This window comes from Sarcophilus harrisii, chromosome 3 (assembly GCF_902635505.1).
Source record: "Sarcophilus harrisii chromosome 3, mSarHar1.11, whole genome shotgun sequence".
Classification (NCBI taxonomy): Eukaryota; Metazoa; Chordata; class Mammalia; order Dasyuromorphia; family Dasyuridae; genus Sarcophilus; species Sarcophilus harrisii.
This window is the reverse complement of record NC_045428.1, coordinates 605,585,751-605,608,210: the sequence shown is the minus strand read 5'-3', so window position 1 is coordinate 605,608,210 and position 22,460 is coordinate 605,585,751. Positions and strand designations below refer to the sequence as shown.

The following is a 22,460-nucleotide window of genomic DNA, read 5'->3' as shown; positions in this document are numbered from 1 at the left end:
CTCGGCCTGATGGGAAGGGGGGCCCAGAGCTCCCCAGCTTCTCTTGGAATGGGGGGCTGGGGCGTTAGCAACCGGGGCCCCCCACAGCTTACTAATGGATCATCCTCCCGGACAGATGAAGTGCTTGTGACCTTCCTGTGCAGAGGAGGAAACTGAGGCACAAAGCGCGAGGGGAATGCTCCCGGGGCGTAGGTCACCCAGGTGAGGAAAGTGAGGGGGATAGGGGCCACACCCGGGTCCCACATGGTCCGGGGGCGGGCGCGTTCCAGGGTCACGTGTGTGCAAGTGGGGAAACTGAGGCATGGAGGCGCGGCAAGGGGAGCGCGTTTCCCAGGAGTTGGAGGCCCCCTGGCTGCGGGCCTAGCACTCTGCCCCCGGCACCCCAAGCCTCTGGATCCCGGCCCCCCCTTCCCTCCCCCCGCACCTCCGAAGCCAAGAGGCACTGGGGCACTTCCAGGGCTTTGAGCAGAAGCAGCCTCTGCCTCAGTTTCCCTGAGTGTAAGAATGGGCTGAGGACGGCACCGCCTCTCCCGGGGCGTTGGCGCTCGTTAAGCGCCTACTATGCGCCCGGTGCCGGCCTGAACTCTCGGGGGTCTGACAGAGCACAGGCCCCACCCCCAGGTTACAAGCTAAAGCAGGGCAAGGAATGGGGAGCAGGAACCGAACCGGAAGTAGAAGACGGGCGGCTGGGGGGAGGGCCCCTACCCAGCCCAGGAACCCTGGTCACGTGCACACCCAAGTCCCAGAATACCTCGCTGCCACGCCCAACCCCGCCTCTGCCCCGCCTCCTCTAGGACTCAAGGGGCACTTTTCCTGGTGGGGGAGGGGCAGGGTTGGTTCTGCTCTTCCTACTCCTGAGCTGGGTGAGTAGGGGAGGGGAGGAGGGGAGGAGGGCATCAGTGCGCAGGCGCGGCTCCGCTTCCCCGCCCCCCCCCACTCGGGACCCCCCCCCCCTTCCTGGTGCCGGTTCCCGCTGTCCTCAGTTCGCGTGGCCGAGCCCCGGGAAGCTTGTGCGGGTGTGTAGGGTCTGAGAGTGGGGGGGCTGCGCGTGCACGAGGGTGTCGGCGAGTACGAGCTGTGCAGAAGTGGAACAGCCCGCGTGGCGCGGGGCCCGGAACCGTGGGACCGGCCCCGGGTGCCTGCGCTGCGCTGGGGGAGGGGCCGGCGCTGGCTATCCCGGGAGTCGGCCTGGGGAGCCCCGAGAGGGAGCCTCCCCCGCCCCCAGGGTTGCGCGGGCACGGCCTCTGGCGGCGTGCGTCGGGGGGAGGGGCCAGGGCAGGGAGCAGCCCCTCCCACTCTCCCCGGGAGCTCCCTTCTGCCCAGCACTAACTCCCGGGCGGGCGGGTGCCGCCGCAGCTCCCTAAGTGCCGCTCGTTCCGCCAGCCCCCATTGGCCGGAGGACAGTCTGGGCTCCCTGCCCGGCTCTGCCCCTTGCTTGGCCTCTTTCCCTCCCGGGGGTCCGGGGCGTCGGTCCGTGTGTGACCCAGACCGGGCTCCGCTTTCGGGGGCTCCCCCCCCCAGACTCCCGGGGCTGCTCCTCCTCAAGTGCAGTCTCAGGGGCGCGCCCGAGTTCCCGGGGCGTCGTCCCCACCGGGGGTCACGGCTGCCTGACCTGCGCGCCCCTTCCTGGCAGCAGGGGAAGGCGAGCGCCGGCCCGGGGGGCCCTGAGGCTCTGCCTGGTCTCAGTCCGCCGGGGGCCCCGGTCTCTGTAAGGCGCTGGGCCAGGGACATGAGCTTGGGGAGAAGCAAGTCGTCCTCCTGCTCAGAGCCAGGTCATTCCCAGGCCTGACCCTCCCTGCCACCCTCCCGGGGGGCGCCGCTCCCCATTGTCCTGCCCTGACATCTCTCTCGTTGTGGGCAGGTCCGCATCCAGCCTGCGCCCAGGAGCCTCAGAGCCGGCCTCCCTCCCTGGGCTCCCCCCCCCCCCCCCCCGGCCCGGCCGAGCACCCTCGCCCGGAACCAGAGACATGGCCCCCGGCAGCCGGAGCCCCCCGTCCCAGGTGAGTGCAGCCCCCCCCCCAGGTGTTCAGGGGACTCTCTGTAGGGGGAGCCCTTAATGGGGACGTTCCCGGGGGCGTCCGATGTCCCAGTGGGTGGAGCTGGCTGAGCGAGCCTGGGGACGCTGGAGCCGCTGCCTCGGCTTCGGCGTCGGGCAGGGCCCCAGGGGAAAGCGGGCGGGCACCGGGGCGGGGGGTTGTGGAGGCCGGGACGGGCAGCGCACGGCGGGGAGCTCGTGGCCCGATCCCTGAGCCCCGTTTTAGAGGAAGCTGCTGTATTTGTCCGGAGAAGAGGAGCCATCTCCGACTTCTCTGGTGGGAAACGGGGCCACAAAGGAGCGAGAGAGCAGGGGAAGGGGCTGTTCTGACCCCCGTGATGTGGGAGGGACCAGAAAAGGCCTTCCCAGAGGGATGGTTTGCGCTGCGAATAAATGCAGCGCAGGGAAGAACGCCCATGAAGGGAATGCCGGGAAAAGGGAAACTTTAATTCTTGAGAATCTAAAAAAATTAGGGAAAATAATCACAAATTATCTAATGGCTCAAAAAGTCAATAATACAAATAAAGGAAACTAAAAGCCAAATATAGATTAAAAGTAGAACATAAATCAGGTGTTTTAACAAGAAATCAAAATGTATTTTTTAAAAAGGGAACAGATGTTGATCTATAAGAACGAGCTAGAATTGCTCCAAAATGACGGAACTCCTGGAAAAGCGCATCTTTGTTCTCTCCTCAGTGATCACTGTTAAGGTTCCTCCTCCCTTCTCCCACCCCGAATGCACAGGACTTGCCAAACTCTTCCTAGAATCTTCTTCATGCCTCACTTAGGACACTCCTGGTGAGGAGCAATCTCACATGATCTGGTCTCTCTTTCCTCCACACCTTCTATAGACCCAAATGTTCTCCCTAATGCCGCTGCGAGCAGCCGTCTAGTAAGACATTTTTCCAGCTTTTTTTAAAATTCCACCATAATAATCATTTCGAATAGAAAATGCTTTCTCCAGTATTCCCTTGGGCTCTTACTGACTTCAGCTCTTGGCTCTGACCCTCCTAAAGCTTCTCTGAAGCTTTAGGCAAATCCCATCCCTTCTTCAGTTTCCTCCTCTAAGGTGATGAGGGTTGGAAGAGATGAATTGTGCCTCTTGGCTCTAAATCAGTGACTTTTGTTGGTTTAGGAGTTGGTGACATTCAGGGACATTATTGTGGACTTCACCGAGGAGGAGTGGGGGCTCCTGGACCCTTCTCAGAAGGAGCTGTACAAGGAGGTCATGCTGGAGAGTGTCCAGAACCTGCTGTCCCTGGGTAAGGATCGTTTCCTTTCTTTTCAAGTTCAATCAGTGGCCCTCAGTCAGGGGGCTGACCTTGTTGCCTTGTTCATCCCCAGGCCAGGTATCTGACAAATTCACTGAAAACATCACTCTAAAAACCATGGAAGGGGATTCTGGTAAGAAGGGAGAATAGGGCAGGAAATGCTTGGCTCTCCTAGAGTGCCAAAAACACAAGAAAAAACCATCCGAATGTGACCTGGGACCAGCAGAGAGGGTTCAAAGTCCAGAATTTGTGCTGCTGAAACATCTGGACAGGTCCCTGGGGAGGCCCTGACCCCCTGGGGTGGAGCTTGGCCCCACATGAAGGGCCAACACCTGCAGGGAGATTCTGATCAGTCCAAGAAGAGCAGACCATGGGGCAGCTTTCCCCTCTGGGACTGTGAGGGTGGGTGGGTGATGGGCTTGGAAAGGGAGGAAGGAAGGCCCCCAGGTTGTGGCTAGAACAGGGCCTGTTGTGCTGAGCAGATCAGTCCTAACCTGTGGCCAAGAAAGAACCAGCCCACAGCTGGGAGGAGAGAGGGGATAGGGACCCTGCTGGCTGTGGGCACTTGTAGGAGAGCAGAGACCCTGGTCTCACTCACTGGGCAGAGGAGCCAGCTGAGGTTTGTGGCTGCAGACCAAAGGGAGAGGGAGCCTGGCCTGGGACAGTGGGACAGAGCCCTGGCCTGCACTCAGGGGTACTAGGGAGGGCCCAGGGGTGGGGCCCCGAGAGAACTCTGCAAATGATGGTGAGAAGGACCTGAAGACTCCCCACCAAAATCAGGGCTAGAGAGCTGACAATGATAATAATAATAATAAGTGGTTTAGAATAAAATAATATAAAAATAAAAATGATGTGGCAAAGGAGAAAACCTGAACATAATAGCTACTCTGGGGATTGAGACAATCTGGGTCCATACTCAAAGAAATAAAGTAAAATTTACAAGATTTACACTCCTATTTCAAAGCCCTAAAAATGTCCTTGGACAAAACTTAAAAAGTCTTCAGAGATATCAAATAGGCATGACTGAGGAAAAACTGATAAAATAAATCAAGATAAAAAATAAGGTTCTAAATTAAAAGACTGCAGGGCTTGGGGCATTGTATTTTATAGAGCAAGGAAGCTGAAATTCTGACCAAAAATGATTTACCCAGCAAAGCTGAATGGGGGAAAAATAAAGGTCATACAATAAATGGAAAAATATTCAGATCTTTATGACAAAAAGACCAGAACTCAATTGAAAATTAGACATAGATAATCTAGGGAAAATATGAGGTAAATATTAAAGAGGAGGTATAAGGGGCTCAATGAGGTCAAACTATTGATTTTTTTTATATGTAGAAATGTCATCATTACTGGAGTAGTTTGAAAGCAAACCTTGGATTCAGTTGAATATGATGAGTTAATTCTTAAAAAAAATTTTTTTTTTTTTAAATAATATTGGATGGGGAGAGGTAAAATGAAGGAATTAAAACAAGTCCTGAAAGAAGAACTGAGATAGACGAAACAGGTGAGAAGTGGAGGGCATGTGGTAAAATCTTATTCTCATAGGGTGAACAGAGGAGAAAATAGAATACCTAAGTCAATTGAATTTGGAGAAAGAAATTGGATAGGCCATAAATGAACTTCTCAAGGAAATACACAAGGATTAGACAGATGTCCCTGAGAATTCTACCTAATATTAAAAGTCAACTGATTCCAGCATTAAATATTTTAAAATTACAGGCAAAGAAGGCATATTTCAGACTCCTTTTATGAAACAAGAATGGTATTGCTACCTAAGCCAAGAATCCAAACAAGAAAGAAAATCCACAGCACTCATTTCTATTAAAAACACTTGGAAATATAAGTAGCTTTTTCCTTATACCATCAGCAAGCATTATTTGTAATAGAGGTAAATTAGCAGTCTTCCTAGAAAGATGTGTTCAACAAGGATGCTTACAATCATGGATACTATTTGGGAATTCTATTGGAAATCCTAGAAATAGAAATGAGGGAAAAAAGCAGAAGGAATCAGAATAGAGGATGAGGCAATAAAACTCTTTTTGAAGATATGATATCCTTGGAATATTGAAAAGACTCAACAAGAAACTTTGTTTAATTGTTTAATAACTTTAGCAGAGGAGAATATGAAGTAATGTGACATAACTTATCAGCATTCCTATAATCATCAATAAAGCTGTGCAAGAAGAAATAGTAAAAGATACCATATTCAAAATTGGTCTAGGCAATATAAACTTCCTGGAACTTACCTACCAAACTAACCCCTGGAAGTACATGACTATAAATATTTTTTAAAATTGTATAGAAATGAAGTTAAATATAAACAATTCAAGAAAAATGACTTTTTCTTTTTTTTTTTTTTTTATTTTTATTTAATAGCCTTTTATTTACAGGTTATATGCATGGGTAACTTTACAGCATTAACAATTGCCAAACCTCTTGTTCCAATTTTTCACCTCTTACCCCCCCACCCCCTCCCCTAGATGGCAGGATGACCAATAGATGTTAAATACATTAAAATATAACTTAGATACACAATAAGTATACATGACCAAACCGTTATTTTGCTGTACAAAAAGAATCAGACTCTGAAATATTGTACAATTAGCTTATGAAGGAAATCAAAAATGCAGGTGGGCATAAATATAGGGATTGGGAATTCAATGTAATGGTTTTTAGTCATCTCCCAGAGTTCTTTCTCCGGGCGTAGCTGGTTCAGTTCATTACTGCTCCATTGGAAATGATTTGGTTGATCTTGTTGCTGAGGATGGCCAGGTCCATCAGAACTGGTCATCATATAGTATTGTTGTTGAAGTATATAATGATCTCCTGGTCCTACTCATTTCACTCAGCATCACTTCGTGTAAGTCTCTCCAGGCCTTTCTGAAATCATCCTGCTGGTCATTTCTTACAGAACAGTAATATTCTTTTTTTTTTTTTTTTTTTTTGAAGGTGGCATGTGATTGACTTTTATTTTTTTATTTATTTATTTTATTTAATAGCCTTTTATTTACAGGATATATACATGGGTAACTTTACAGCATTAACAATTGCCAAACCTCTTAGAACAGTAATATTCCATAATATTCATATACCACAATTTATTCAGCCATTCTCCAACTGATGGACATCCACTCAGTTTCCAGTTTCTAGCCACTACAAAGAGGGCTGCCACAAACATTCGCGCACATACAGGTCCCTTTCCCTTCTTTATGATCTCTTTGGGATATAAGCCCAGTAGTAACACTGCTGGATCAAAGGGTATGCACAGTTTGATAACTTTTTGAGCATAGTTCCAAACTACTCTCCAGAATGGTTGGTTTCGTTCACAACTCCACCAACAATGCATCAATGTCCCAGTTTTCCCACATCCCCTCCAACAATCATCATTATTTTTTCCTGTCATCTTAGCCAATCTGACAGGTGTGTAGTGGTATCTTAGAGTTGTCTTAATTTGAAAATGACTTGTTCTTGATAGGTAGAACCATTATGATAAATTTTATCTAAATTTATAGATTCAATAGCTTCCAAATTCAGTTTCCAAAAATTGATTGATCTAAAAAAATAATAAAAATAATTTGAAAGAAAAAACACCAAGAATATCAAAGTAAGTAATGAAAAAAAAATTGTTAAGGATAGAGGTTTAACAGTATCGGCTCTTAAACCTCTATTATAAAGTTATCAAAACTATTTTTTACTAAGAAATAGAAAGTAAATCAATGGAACAGAGTAGATAACTTTTACAGTATCAAATTTGATAACCTGGTATTTGAGAAATGTAAAGATAAGATTTTGGGATAAGAATTCATTATTTGATAAAAATTGTAGGGAAAACTGGAAAAAAATATGGTGAAAATTGGGCATTTACCAATATTACCCTTTCTCAAGATAAAGTTAAAATGGATACATGATCTAGATTTAAAAGGTTTTATGAAACACTTTGAAGGATATGGTATTTATTGCAAATTTATGGGTAAGAGAAAAATTTTTGAACAAAGGACCGACCATAGTGAGGTGCAGAATGAATAAATTTTGGATTCCCTCAAATTCAAAGAATTTTTATAAATAAAGCAAATGTAGCTGACATCCAGAAGAAAAGGAACAAATTGAGTAAAATCATTTGTAGACAGTTTCTCAGATAAAGATCTCATATCTTAAAAATACAAAGATCTTTTAAAAGCTAGAAGAATACCAGTCATTCCCCAATTGATAAATGATCAAAGGATTGCAAAGGGCTGAAACTCTGAATAGATGCACTTGAATCAGACAACCAAGCACTTAAAGCTAATTACCTATTGGTATATGATTTAATGGAACATTGCTGCACTATAAATAATGAGCTCAGTGATTTTAGAAAAACATGGAAAGATTTGTACCAAATCAAGAAAAGTGAAATGAGCAGACCTAAAAGAATGTTGTATACAATAACAGCAGTATTGTTTTAATAATAAAATATGCAGGCAGCTAGGTTGCAGTGGATACAGCACCAGCCCTGAAGTCAGGAGGACCCGAGTTCAAATCTGGCTTCAGACACTTAACACTTCCTAACTGTGTGACCCTGGGGCAAGTTACTTAAGCCCATTTGCCTCAGGAAAAAAAAAAAAAAAAAAAGATGTCTAAAGGTAGTCATCTTTTGGGCAGGGGTGTAGGAAAAAAGAAAAAAGGGAATTAAAATTTTATGTGATAACTATTGTAAATTTAATACAGAATTGATTTGTTTTTTCACATGCAATCATTTTTATTATACCATGTTATGGAAATGCTTGCTTTATTCCAGGAATTAAAAATACTATAAATAAAAAATTTTAAACTAAACTAATAATAATAATAAATGAATAATTAACCCTATCTGGAATTGACTGAGAGTTAAAAAAGTAGATTATCATACTTTGTAGATATATAATACTTTGCATGAAATGTTTAGAGCAGGGGTCCTCAAACTACGGCCCATGGGCCAGATGCGGCAACTGAGGACATTTATCCCAGGATTGTGAAATTTCTTTATTTAAAGGCCCACAAAACAAAGTTTTTGTTTTTACTGTAGTCTGACACTCCAGCAGGCTGAGGGACAATGAACTGGCCCCCTGTTTAAAATGTCGAGGACCCCTGGTTTAGAGTAACTTTGTGTTTGAAAAGTAAAGACAAGTTTTTGTGTTGAGAATTCATTATTTGGTAATGTGGAAATTACCACAGAATTTGGTAATTATGGTTATGGAAAAATTGTGGAAAAAGCTAGAAAACAATAAAACTGAAACTGGGCATAGACCACAATCTTATAACATTGACTAAGATAAGGTCAAAATTGATACATGATCAAGATGTAAATTAGATATCATAAGAAATTAAAGTACATATATTTTTGCATATTAACTATCATTTATGAAGAAGTATAGAATTTATGACTAAACAACTATTAAAGAACATGGTGAGGTATAAAATGGACAGTTTCAAACACTAAGTTTAAAAAGTTTTGTAAAAAAAATTACTCAAATTCATAAGGAAAATAGAAAATTGTTTTCAGATAACGATCTCATCTCAAATATCTAAAGAAAAAGTTTTGTAAAACAATTTACTCAAGTTCATAAGGAAAAGTAGGAAATTGTTTTCAGATAAAAGATCTCATCTCAAATATATAAAGAACTTTTTAAAATATATAAGAATACAAGTTATTCATCAGTTGATAAATGGCTAAAGAATAGGAAAAACTAATTTTCCAATGAAAAAATCCAAATAATTTGTAGTCACTTAAAAACAATGTCCTAAATCTTTAGAGCATTAAATTAGAAAATTACAAATTAAAACAAGCTTAAGATGCCATTTTTAGAATGCTAACTCAGTATTGGTAGATCCAACATTTTAGAGAACAATATGAAATTGTGCTAAGTTGTACAACTGTGTGTACCACTTGATCAGTCCCTGTGAATTTTAGGTCTGATTCCCAAGATGATGAAGGAAAAAGTAAAAGAACTTATATATTGCAAAAAAATTTTATAATAGGTCTCTTTTTGGTAACAAAGGACTGTAAATTGTAGAGATACCCATCAGTTGTGAAATGACTAGAGAGGGGTTAAGGACAATCAGTAATAAATGGTTAGTGTTTTGAATAGTGTTTGATGATATTCGATAAATTCTGGAAGTGTTCAATGAATCTTTCTAAGATCATGTCCTTATCCCTAATGAGTGGGTCTATCAGCACTGAGTAGTTGAGATACACCTTAGGTCTTTGACCCATAAATAGCTTTCAGAACATCATAAAAGTGCTTTGGATTTTTACTATCAGCAAAACAACAACAATAAAAACCTATAAAGGACAACTAATTTCAGGTGCACTCTTACTTAGTCTAGAACCTTGGACTCAGAATGTCTCTAAATTTTGCTTCACTTAACTTTTGGTGGAGTTAGACACTACCTTCTTAGAGATGGATGCAATAATTTACTTGTAAACTTTATAGAGTCTTCAATTTTTATTTAGTTTCTTCTGAATTTCCCCATCATTTTCATCAAATCAATTAGATATCTAAAAGTGTTCTGGTCCAGATATGGGACTGTACAACAGTTCTGTGATAGTTGCTCTCGCCTGCTGCAATGTTGAAAATTACATGTTGACATATCTTTCCCTTGAAATGAGGAACAAACTCATCTCCCACTGAGTCGTCCTAATCTGTTCATGCTTAGTCCGATGGTCTTGCTGCCTTGTAGCTGCCGCTTTTGTTGAATGGGATTGTTTAGCTCTGAGTAAGTCCATGATGGGACCAGCCCTTTGTGATGCACATCTCCTTTGTCACTCTTACCTCCTTTCTCTTTTCCTTAGAGTGACATAGTCTACTCAATACTAATGTGAACTCCAAGAGTACAGCCAGAAAGTTTTCCTGCACTTAGGTTGGTGATGAGAAAGTTATGAGATTCATAAGTCTTCAGTAATGATTGATATTGCATATATTTGTGTGTCTGTGTCTGTGTGTGTATATATTTGATTGTGTATTTTTTTTTTCAGATGTAGAGACCAGATTCCAAGTAAGTGAGTTAACTAGAAAGCTGGGAATTTTTGTGGAAGAATGTGATCTGCAGAGAGTCATGATTGATGGTTCCTGTGACTTCAAGTTGAAAGTAATCCATGGTTCTAATGTCAAGGCAGATCAACATCCAAAGAGTGAATGTCAACTTGTTGAAATTGGAAAGAGATTTGAACAGTCTTCAACCCTAAATCATTGTAAGAAAATTTCCTCAGGGAATGATTATCTTCAGGATAGTAAATATAGCAAATGCTTCAGTGAAGAAATAGAGCCTTTTCACTCCCAGGAGACTTCTAGACATCAGAAAATCCACACTGGAAAGAAATCTTTTGATTGTAATCAATGTGGAAAGACTTTCAGATGGAGGTGTCGTCTTGCTAAACATCAGAGAATCCACAGTGGAGAGAAACCTTTTGATTGTAATCTATGTGGAAAGGCTTTCAGATGGAGGTGTCATCTTGCCAAACATCAGAGAGTCCACACTGGAGAGAAACCTTTTGATTGTAATCAATGTGGAAAGGCTTTCAGATGGAGGTGTCGTCTTGCTAAACACCAGAGAATCCACACTGGAGAGAAACCTTTTGTTTGTAATCAATGTGGAAAGGCTTTCACACAGAGCTCTAATCTTAATACACATCAAAAAATTCACATTGGAGAAAAACCTTATGAATGTACTCATTGTGGAAAGGCTTTCACACACAGCTATACTCTTAATGCACATCAGAAAATCCACACTGGAGAGAAGCCTTATAAATGTAGTCAGTGTGGAAAGGCTTTCACATTCCCTTACCGCCTTGCTGTACATCAGAGAATCCACACTGGAGAGAACCTTTTTTATTGTAATCTTTGTGGAAAGGCTTTCAGATGGAGGTGTCTTCTTGTTAAACATCAGAGAATCCACACTGGAGCAAAACCTTTTGCTTGTAATCAATGTGGAAAGGCTTTCACACATAGCTATACACTCAATGCACATCAGAAAATCCACACTGGAAAGAAGCCTTATGAATGTAGTCAATGTGAAAAAGCTTTCACATTCCCTTTCCAACTTGCTGTACATCAGAAAATCCACACTGGAGAGAACCTTTTTTATTGTAATCAGTGTGGAAAGGCTTTCACATGGAGGTCCAGTCTTGATAAACATCAAAGAGTCCATACTGGAGAGAAACCTTTTATTTGTAATCAATGTGGAAAGGCTTTTAGATGGAGGTGTCGTCTTGCTAAACATCAGAGAATCCACACTGGAGAGAAACTTTTTAATTGTAATCAGTGTGGAAAGGCTTTTACATGGAGATCCAGTCTTGATAAACATCAGAGAGTCCACAGTGAAGAGAAGCTTTATGAATGTAGTCAATGTGGAAAGGCTTTCACATTTCCTTACCACCTTGCTGTCCATCAGAGAATCCACACTGGAGAGAACCTTTTTGATTGTAATCAGTGTGGAAAGGCTTTCACCCAAAGGTCCTGTCTTGCTAAACATCAGAGAATCCACACTGGAGAGAAACCTTTTGTGTGTAATGAGTGTGGAAAGGCTTTCACAGAGAGGTCTAATCTTTACGCACATCAGAAAATCCACACTGGAGAGAAGCCTTATGAATGTAGTCAATGTGGAAAGGCTTTCACATTCCCTTACCGCCTTGCTAAACATCAGAGAGTCCACACTGGAGAGAAACCTTTTGTTTGTAATCAATGTGGAAAAGCTTTCACACAGAGGTATAATCTAAAGGCACATCAGAAAATCCACACTGGAGAGAAGCTAAAGAGATAAAATCAATGTGGAAAGGTTTTCACACAGAGGTCCTGTGTTGCTAAACATCAGAAAATCCATCTTGGAGGAAAGCTTTGCGGATATAATCAATGTGGAAAGGCTTTCAGATCCAACTGATCTGAAATTGCTTTACATCAGAGAATTCATAGTTGGGTAAAAACTTAGGAATGTAATCAACGTGGAAAGGCTCCCAGACAGAGCTGCAGCATTCCTGGACTTCAAGAAGTCCACACTGAGAAGAAACATAACTGTTATCAATGTGGAATGGTTTCACACTGAACTCCACTCTTAGGAAGCAACAACAATTCATACTTGAGACAAACTGAGCTTTTAGTTACCTCTTTGAATATTTTACTAAAAGAGGTTCTATACTAGAGAGGAACCTTATGCATATTATCAAGGTGGTAATGCCTTCAGGCAAGAAGCATCTCTTATTTCCCATCTCAGAATTCATATTAGATATTAATTTCATCACTGTCATGAATAAGGAATGTCATTTACATGAATATCAGCGCATCTTCAGTATTATAAAAATAATTCTGGGGGGTTCCCTATGACTTCAGTGTGGGAAGGCTTTTAGCTAGAGATTATCTTACTTTCTGCTCACATGACCTCAGGTATATTTGTATATAAAATGAGTATACAAATCAAATATTTACTGACAATAAAATATAATAGAATTTATTTTAAAAGAATTTTTAGGTATGTTTTATTATTTATGAAAGAAGAAAGGAAATTTGCATACTAATGAGATGCATGTGCTCGTTTATTTTTACTCAAAGAAATAAATCTTGTAATAACTTTTACTGTTTCCAATTTTTTTACAAATCCCCCATTCAGTTATTTGATCCCTTATGGAGTCAAGATCCACAATTTCATTTTTTTTTTTTTTTTTTAATTTAATAGCCTTTAATTTACAGGATATATACATGGGTAACTTTACAGCATTAACAATTGCCAAACCTCTTGTTCCAATTTTTCACCTCTTACCCCCCCCCCCACCCCCTCCCCTAAATGGCAGGATGACCAGTAGATGTTAAATATATTAAAATATAACTTAGATACACAATAAGTATACATGACCAAAACATTATTTTGCTGTACAAAAAGAATCAGACTCTGAATTATTGTACAATTAGCTTGTGAAGGAAATCAAAGATGCAGGTGTGCATAAATATAGGGACTGGGAATTCAATGTAATGGTTTTTAGTCATCTCCCAGAGTTCTTTTTCTGGGTATAGCTAGTTCAGTTCATTACTGCTCCATTAGAAATGATTTGGTTGATCTCGTTGCTGAGGATGGCCTGATCCATCAGAACTGGTCATCATCTAGTATTGTTGTTGAAGTATATAATGATCTCCTGGTCCTGCTCATTTCACTCAGCATCAGTTCGTGTAAGTCTCTCCAGGCCTTTCTGAAATCATCCTGTTGGTCATTTCTTACAGAACAGTAATATTCCATAATTTTCATATACCACAATTTATTCAGCCATTCTCCAACTGATGGACATCCATTCAGTTTCCAGTTTCTAGCCACTACAAAAAGGGCTGCCACAAACATTCGTGCACATACAGGTCCCTTTCCCTTCTTTATAATCTCTTTGGGATATAATCCCAGTAGTAACACTGCTGGATCAAAGGGTATGCACAGTTTGATAACTTTTTGAGCATAGTTCCAAACTACTCTCCAAAATGGTTGGATTCGTTCACAACTCCACCAACAATGCATCAATGTCCCAGTTTTCCCGCATCCCCTCCAACAATCATCATTATTTTTTCCTGTCATCTTAGCCAATCTGACAGGTGTGTAGTGGTATCTTAGAGTTGTCTTAATTTGCATTTCTCTGATTAATAATGACTTGGAGCATCTTTTCATATGACTAGAAATAGTTTCAATTTCTTCATCTGAGAATTGTCTGTTCATATCCTTTGACCATTTTTCAATTGGAGAATGGCTTGATTTTTTATAAATTAGAGTTAATTCTCTATATATTTTGGAAATGAGGCCTTTATCAGAACCTTTGACTGTAAAAATATTTTCCCAGTTTATTGCTTCCCTTCTAATCTTGTCTGCATTAGTTTTGTTTGTACAAAAACTTTTCAGTTTGGTATAATCGAAATTTTCTATTTTGTGATCAGTAATGATCTCTAGTTCTGCTTTGGTCATAAAGACCTTCCCCTTCCACAGGTCTGAGAGGTAAACTATCCTATGTTCCTCTAATTTATTAATAATTTCATTCTTTATGCCTAGGTCATGAACCCATTTTGACCTTATCTTGGTGTACGGCGTTAAGTATGGATCAATGCCTAGTTTCTGCCATATTAGTTTCCAATTTTCCCAGCAATTTTTATCAAACAGTAAGTTCTTATCCCAAAAGCTGGGATCTTTGGGTTTGTCAAAGACTAGGTTGCTATATTTGTTGACTGTTTTATCCCTTGAACCTAATCTATTCCACTGATCAACTAATCTATTCCTTAGCCAATACCAAATAGTTTTGGTAACTGCTGCTCTATAATATAATTTTAGATCTGGTACAGCTAAGCCACCATCATTTGATTTTTTTTTCATTAATTCCCTTGAAATTCTTGACCTTTTGTTTTTCCATATGAACTTTGTTGTTATTTTTTCTAGGTCATTAAAATAGTTTTTTGGGAGTCTGATTGGTATAGCGCTAAATAAATAGATTAGTTTAGGTAATATTGTCATCTTTATTATATTTGCTCGCCCTATCCAAGAGCATTTAATATTTTTCCAATTGGTTAGATCAGACTTAATTTGTGTGAAAAGTGGTCTGTAATTTTGCTCATAAAGTTTCTGATTTTCCCTTGGCAGATAGATTCCTAAATATTTTATATTATCAGTAGTTACTTTAAATGGAATTTCTCTTTGTAACTCTGACTGTTGGATTTTGTTAGTGATATATAAGAATGCTGATGACTTATGTGGGTTTATTTTATAACCAGCAACTTTGCTAAAGTTGTGGATTATTTCTAATAACTTTTTAGCAGAATCTCTGGGGTTCTCTAAGTATACCATCATGTCATCGGCAAAGAGTGATAATTTGGCTTCCTCATTGCCTATTCTTATTCCTTTAATCTCTTTCTCAGCTCTTATTGCTATAGCTAGCGTTTCTAATACAATATTAAATAGTAACGGTGATAGTGGGCAACCTTGTTTCACTCCAGATCTTATTGGGAATGGTTGCAGTTTGTCTCCATTACATATGATGCTTACTGATGGTTTTAAATAGATGCTGCTGATTATTTTAAGGAAAAGTCCATTTATTCCTATACTCTCAAGTGTTTTTAATAGGAATGGATGTTGGATTTTATCAAATGATTTTTCTGCATCTATTGAGATGATCATATGGTTTTTGTTAATTTGGTTATTAACATGGCCAATTATATTGATAGTTTTCCTAATATTGAACCAGCCCTGCATTCCTGGTATAAATCCTACTTGATCATAGTGTATTATCTTGGAGATGATTTTCTGTAGTCTTTTTGCTAATATCTTATTTAAGATTTTAGCATCAATATTCATTAGGGAGATTGGTCTATAATTTTCTTTCTCTGTTTTCAGCCTACCTGGTTTAGGTATCTAATGTCTGTGTCATAGAAGGAATTTGGTAGGACTCCTTCATTCCCTATTTTATCAAATAATTTATATAGCATTGGGGCCAATTGTTCTTTAAATGTTTGGTAAAATTCACATGTAAATCCATCTGGTCCTGGGGATTTTTTCTTAGGGAGTTGTTTAATTGCCTGTTCTATTTCTTTTTCTGAAATGGGACTATTCAAGCAATTTACTTCCTCCTCTGTTAGTCTGGGAAGTCTGTATTTTTGGAGGTAGTCATCCATTTCACTTAGGTTATCAAATTTATTGGCATAAAGTTGAGCAAAATAACTCCTTATTATTTCTCTAATTTCCTCTTCATTGGTGGAAAGTTCTCCCTTTTCATTTTTAAGACTACTAATTTCATTTTCCTCCCTCCTTTTTCTAATCAGATTTACCAAAGGCTTATCTATTTTATTGGCTTTTTCATAGAACCAACTCTTAGTTTTATTAATTAGTTCAATAGTTTTTTTACTTTCAATATTTTTAATTTCTCCTTTTAATTTTAGAATTTCCAATTTAGTATTTGATTGGGGGTTTTTAATTTGGAAGATCCACAATTTCAGAAGCTTTGTGCCATCACACAGCCTTTTCTTAGAACTCTCAACAAAAGGGACCTCATTACACATCGCCAATTCTATCTTATGCAATAATCCTTATGTACATAATAATTTTTCTCTTTAATCCTATTGTTTTTAATCACTCCAATAATAAACAGCATTTATATAGTCCCATTTCTTCAGCCATTCCCCAATTAATTGGTACTCAGTACTCTCATAAGAATGAAAGTTCAAAACTGTCTTTACATGTAATTGGAAAAAAATGAAATACCATTAAAAAGAAGAAAAAAAGGAAACAAAATATTCCTTATTCCAAAAGTTCCTTAATCAATAACTTTGAAATAAGGTATCCCTCCTTTCTCCCCTTTTATGTCCTTTCTTGTTTCTCTTCAGCTATTCTCATTTATGTTTCTTAATCCCAGGAATTTACAGGATTACATTTCCTTTCCTTGTTAGCCGTTTACTTGATTAAGGTACCTCACATACCCTCAGTGAGTTCCTTTTCCTTCTTTTTATGCCTTATCACATTTTAAAATTTAGTTCCACAAAATCCATTCAATTCTTCTGAAGGGTGGTGTGAGGAGTAGTAATCCTATTCTCCCACTCTTTTTAATGTGCTTTCACCTTTGTATTCATATGTGTACAAAGAAACAATTCTCAATCAATCTGTAGTTTAGTTGTACTTGGTAGTTCTGTGTGCTGTTCTTTTGTTACCTCAAAGGTTTGAGAAGCAAATGGTTTTTGCCAGTCTGATTTCCTTTCTAGGAATGTTTTGAACACTGTCTCCCCCATCCCCTCTTTCTTTTTCTTTTAAAGTTTTTTTATTTTCAAAACCTGCATAGATGGCTTTCAAAATTAACCCCTGCAAAACCTTATATTTTTTCTCCCTCCTTTCCCCTACCCCTTTCTTTAGACAGCAAGCAATCCTATATATGTTAAACATGTGCAATTCTACACATATTTCCATAATTATGCTGCACAAGAAAAATCAGATCAAAAAGGAAAAAAAAGAAAACAAAATGCAAGCAAACAAAAAAGGTGAAAATACTATATTGTGATCCAGATGCAATCCCCATAATCCTCTCATTGCATCACAAGATCATTGGAACTGGCCTGAATCACCTCTCCACATCCATCAGATTTGATCATCAAGTAATATTGTTGCTGTGTACAATGTTCTTGTTCTACTCACTTCACTTCGCATAAATTCATGTAAGTCTCTCCAAGCCTCTCTGAAGTCATCCTCCTGATCATTTAGAGAACAATAATATTCCATAACATTTATATAACATAACTCATTTGGCCATTCTCCAATTGATGGGCATCAACTCAGTTTCTAGTTCCTTACCACCACAAAAAGAGCTGCTACAAACATTTTTGCACATGTGGGTCTCTTTCCCTCCTAACGATCTCTGGGATACAGGCCCAGTAGCAATATTGCTGGATTATAGGGTATGCAGTTTTATAACTTTTGGGGCATAATTCCAAATTGCTCTCCAGAATTATTGGATCCATTTACAGTTCCACCAATAATGTTTTAGTGTCCCAATTTTCCCACATCCCTTCCAATATTCATAATTATCTTTTCCTGTTATTTTAGCCAATCTGAGTGGTGAGTAATGGTACCTCAGAGTTGTCTTAATTTGCATTTCTCTGACTAATAGTGATTTAGAGCTTTTTTTTCATATGACTGGGAATGATTTTAATTTAGCTGAAAATTGTGTTCATATCCTTTGACCATTTTTCAATTGGAGAATGGCTTGTATTCTTATAAATATAAGTCAATTATATATTTTAGAAATGAGGCCTTTTTCAAAACCCAAGGATATGAACTATTTTTCCGTTTACTGTTTCCCTTCTAATCCTGTTTGCATTGGTTTTGTTTGTACAAAAATATTTTACCTTATTGTAATCAGAATTACCTATTTTGCAATATACTCTAGTTCTTTGACCATAAAATACTTCCTTCTTCACAGATCTTAGAGGTAGACTATTTTTAGTTCTAATTTGCTTATAGTATCACCCTTTATTTTTAAATCATGCACCCATTTTGATCTTATCTTGGTATAGGATGTTAGGTGCAGGTCAATGCCTAGTTTCTGCATTACTAATTTCCTATTTTCCCATCAATTTTTATCAAATAGTGAGTTCTTATCCCTGAAGCTGGGATCTTTGGTTTTTATCAAAATCCAGATTACTAGAGTCATTGTTTATTGTGTCTTTTGAACTTAACCTATTCTACTGATCAACTGCTCTATTTCTTAGGCAGTGCCAAATGGTTTTGATTACCACTGCTTTATAACATAGTTTTAGGTCTGGTATAGCAAGGCCACCTTCATTTGCAATTTTTTTCCTTAATTCCCTTGAAAGTCTTGATCTTTTGTTCTTTCAGATGAACTTTGTTATTATTTATTTTTAGCTATGTAAAATAATATTTTGGGAGTTTGGTATGAACAAATAGATTAATTTAGGTAGAATTGTCATTTTTATTATATTAGCTCTGCCTACCCCTGAGCACTTGATAATCTTCAAATTTATCAGATCTGACTATTTGAGTGGAAAGAATTTTGTAATTGTGTTCATAAAGTTGCTGACTTTTCCGTGACAGGTAGACTCTCCCAAATTTTATATTATCTACAGTTATTTTTAAATGGAATTTCTCTTTGCATCTCTTGCTGCTGGACTTTGTTAGTAACATAGAAATGCTGATGATTTATGTGGCTTTATTTTGTATTTTGCAACTTTGCTGAAGTTGTGAATTGTTTCTAGTAGTTTTTTAGTTGATTCTTTAAATATGCCATCATATCATCTGCAAAGAGTGATAATTTCATTTTCTTATTACCTACTCTAACTCCTTTCATTTCTTTTTCTTCTTTTATTGCTTTGCTAATATTTGTAATACAAAATTGAATACTAATGGTGGTACTGGGCAACCCTGTTTCATCCCTGATCTTATTGAAAATGGTTCTATTTTTTACCCATTGCATATGATGCTTGCTGATGGTTTTAAGTAGATGCTACTGATCATTTTAAAGAAAACTTCATTTATTCATATACTCTCTAGTGTTTTTAATAGGAATGAGTATTGGATTTTTTCAAGGGCCTTTTCTGAATATTCTTTTCTTACTGAATGTACATCACATTTATGGGGTAGGTCATTTTGGGGCTCCTTTTCTATTTAGAACATATTCTATCTTGTGAATTCTAAAGGTTTGCAGAATAGCTTTGTGTTATCTGAGTGTTCCTTTCTTTACATTTGATAGCATTTGTCCTGTTTACAAGGTAAAAACCATTTCTTTTCCTGGTGAAATTGTTCCATCATATCCATATTTTCCATCAAAAAGAGAAATAACTGAATAAGTTATGGCATAGTTTGTGATGGAACACAGTCATGGTAAAAGATAGGAATAGCATGATTGTTTCAGAAAAACCCTGAGTTGTATGAATTGATGAAAAGTAAAGTGAGCAAAATCAGGAGACTACTGTATACAACAGGAGCATTGCATGATGATCAACTCTGAATGACTGAGCTATTTTGACCAATAGCGCGATCCACCATGATTCTGAAGAATTTAGAATGGAAAATATTATCCACACTCTGCCCAAAATGATTATAAAACTCTGCATATCCCTTTGTCTAGTAGTGTCACTCTGGGTATATATCCCAAAGAGATTATAATAGAGGGGAAAGGACTCATATGGGCAAAAATTTTTGAAAGAGTTCTTTCTGAGGGGCAAGGAATTGGAAATTGTGTAGATGCCTATCAACTGGGAAATGGCTGAATAAGTTATATTATATGAGTGTAATGGAATATTATTGTCCTAAAAAATGATGACTAGGCTGATTTCAGAAAAGTCTGGAAAGTCATTCATAAAATGATGCGGAGTTAAATGTGCAGAACCAGAATATTGTTAACAGTAAAAAAAATTATGTGATTATCAGCTATAATCTTAACTCTTCTCAACAATGTCAGCAACCCAAAACAATTCCAATAAACATGGGATAGAAAATACCATCTACATCCAGAGAGAGAACTGTGGAGACTGAATGTGGATCCAAACATACTATTTTCAATTTTTTTTGTTGTGTTTTTTCCTTTTTGAAAAAATGTTTCTTTCACCTCATGACGTATTAAAATTGCTTAAAGTTATTGTACATGTATAGCCTATGCTATACATGTACATACATATACATATACAAAGCAGATTGTTTGCTTTGGGGGAGGAGGAGGTAGAAAGTAAGGGAGGTAAGGAGAAAAAATTTTGGATCTCAAAATATTACAAAAATGAATATTGAGAACTATATGTACATGTAATTAGAAGAAATAATATAACATTGAAATTTAAAAATACATGTAGAATTCTGCAGCAGGGGAAAAAATGGTACTGAAGAGTGTGGTATTCTCTTCTTTTTTGTAATATATGAAGGTTCTCTGTGAGAGCAGGTTTCTCGGGGAGGTTTTCTGGAGGCAGCCTTAGTTTCAGTTCAGAGTAATAATCACTCCAAACATAGCCAGGAGTTAAAATCCAGTCCTTGAGCCCCTAGCTCCCTCTGAATGTCTCCAGCCAGCAAAGGTGGAATATGGAATGACTCTGTCTCTGCCTCCAAGAGTGGGCTTCTGTGTCTCTCCCAGAGTGCTCTTTGGCCCTGAGAGCTTCTTGCTTATATGCTGTACACTGAGTATACACCAATCACTATATCACTGGGAAACATTATTTGTTGTAGGATTAAATCAGTGCTAAGCTAGATTTAACCGTTGTCTGTAACAAACGCACTAGCACCCAGGACATCCCAGAATCAGCCGGAGTCAGGATAAGCAAATGTCTGTCTTTATTCTTGGTCTTTAGGGGTAGAAGTGAAGGGGATGGAAGAGAATCTCTACCAGCGCCTTCTCCCTTCGCCTACTGCAGAGAGTGTGTGCCTGGCTAGCTTTGCTCCACCCCCTAGTCCTGCCTACAATCCTCTATACACCAATCGTTGAGCCAGTGCGGATAGTGGAAAGGAGCATTTTCCAAGCCCCGCCTACAATCCGCTATACACCAATCGTTGAGCCAGTGCGGACAGTGGAAAGGAGCATTTTCCAAGCCCCGCCTACAATCCGCTATACACCAATCGTTGAGCCAGTGCGGACTGTGGAAAGGAGCATTTTCCAAGCCCCGCCTACAATCCGCTATACACCAATCGTTGAGCCAGTGCGGACTGTGGAAAGGAGCATTTTCCAAGCCTAGGCCCGTAGAGTATTGTCCAATCAGTAGTTAGCCCCAAGGCTCAGCAGTCCTGACCCTAAATTCAATATTGCAGCCCTCCACAGCTGTCTCCTCAGTTCCACTTAGTCCTCGGTCCAAGTTCTGGCCCATCACGTGACCAATCCTGCTGAGCCCCGCTGGGTTAGACAATTATTGTCTCTGTCAGTTCTAATGACTTAACACTTTGTAAGGATTCCATCAGAGCGTGGAGACCCTCAAGGTTCTCTTGAAACGAAGGACTGGGGCTGGTACAAACTGGGGTCAAGGGGGTGGCCCTTAACCCATGAGGGATCCTCACAGACCCGGAGGGGGGCGCTTGTGACCTTGGGGTGCAGAGGAAACTGAGGCCCGGGGCGGGAGGGGGCGGCTCCAGGTCATCCATTGTTCAGCTGGGGGGGGGGGGAGAAGACTCTCGCTGCTCCAGGTACCAAGTGGTTCAGGGGAGAAAACGGAGGCATAGGGAGGGGCGAGGGTTTGGCTTCCAGGGGTCCCAAGGCAGATCTGCACCCAGACCCCACTGGCTGCAGGTCCGGCACCTCCGCCTCACCCCGTGCCCTTAACTTCCGGATTTTCCGGGAGGACTTTGAGCACAGCTCCACTCTCATCCTCTGCCTCAGTTTCTGTTTTTGTAAGAATGGGCTGAAGACAGGGCTGCATCTCACAGGGCCGTGCGCATTCATTAGGCGCTACCTGTATGCCCAACAGAGGGCGCCCTCGCCCCCGAGAAGTTCGAACTGCAAAAGGCAGCCCAGAACCGGAAGTAGGAAAGAGAAAAGAAGAAGGAGGGAAAGCCGGGACCCCCAGAAAATGACGTCACACCCACTCCCCAGCTCGTGAGCCTTGAACACGTGGCCAGTCAGAATGCCTCCCAGGGACCCCAGGCCCCGCCCCGGCCCCGCCTCCCGAGGCTAGTTAGCCTTAGGGCATGCTGGGAGTCTTCCGGTGTGCAGGCGC

General features: G+C 40.2%; 1 protein-coding gene across 2 annotated transcripts in view; it reads left to right on the top strand.

Annotated features, from left to right (window-relative positions):
- The first annotated feature begins 593 nt into the window (after nt 1-593).
- The window catches only part of LOC100914984 (zinc finger protein 454-like), a 388,067-nt gene continuing 366,200 nt past the window's right edge, over nt 594-22,460 (top strand). Inside the window, exons 1-3 of one of the 2 annotated variants that reach the window (XM_031964040.1) lie at nt 594-863; nt 1,862-2,000; nt 3,171-3,297. In XM_031964040.1, the coding sequence (XP_031819900.1) occupies nt 1,968-2,000; nt 3,171-3,297 (160 nt within the window). In that variant the 5' untranslated portion in view covers nt 594-863; nt 1,862-1,967. Of the gene's footprint in view, nt 864-889; nt 2,001-3,170; nt 3,298-22,460 lie in introns of those variants that run through there. The other variant, XM_031964039.1, reaches the window with a different exon arrangement.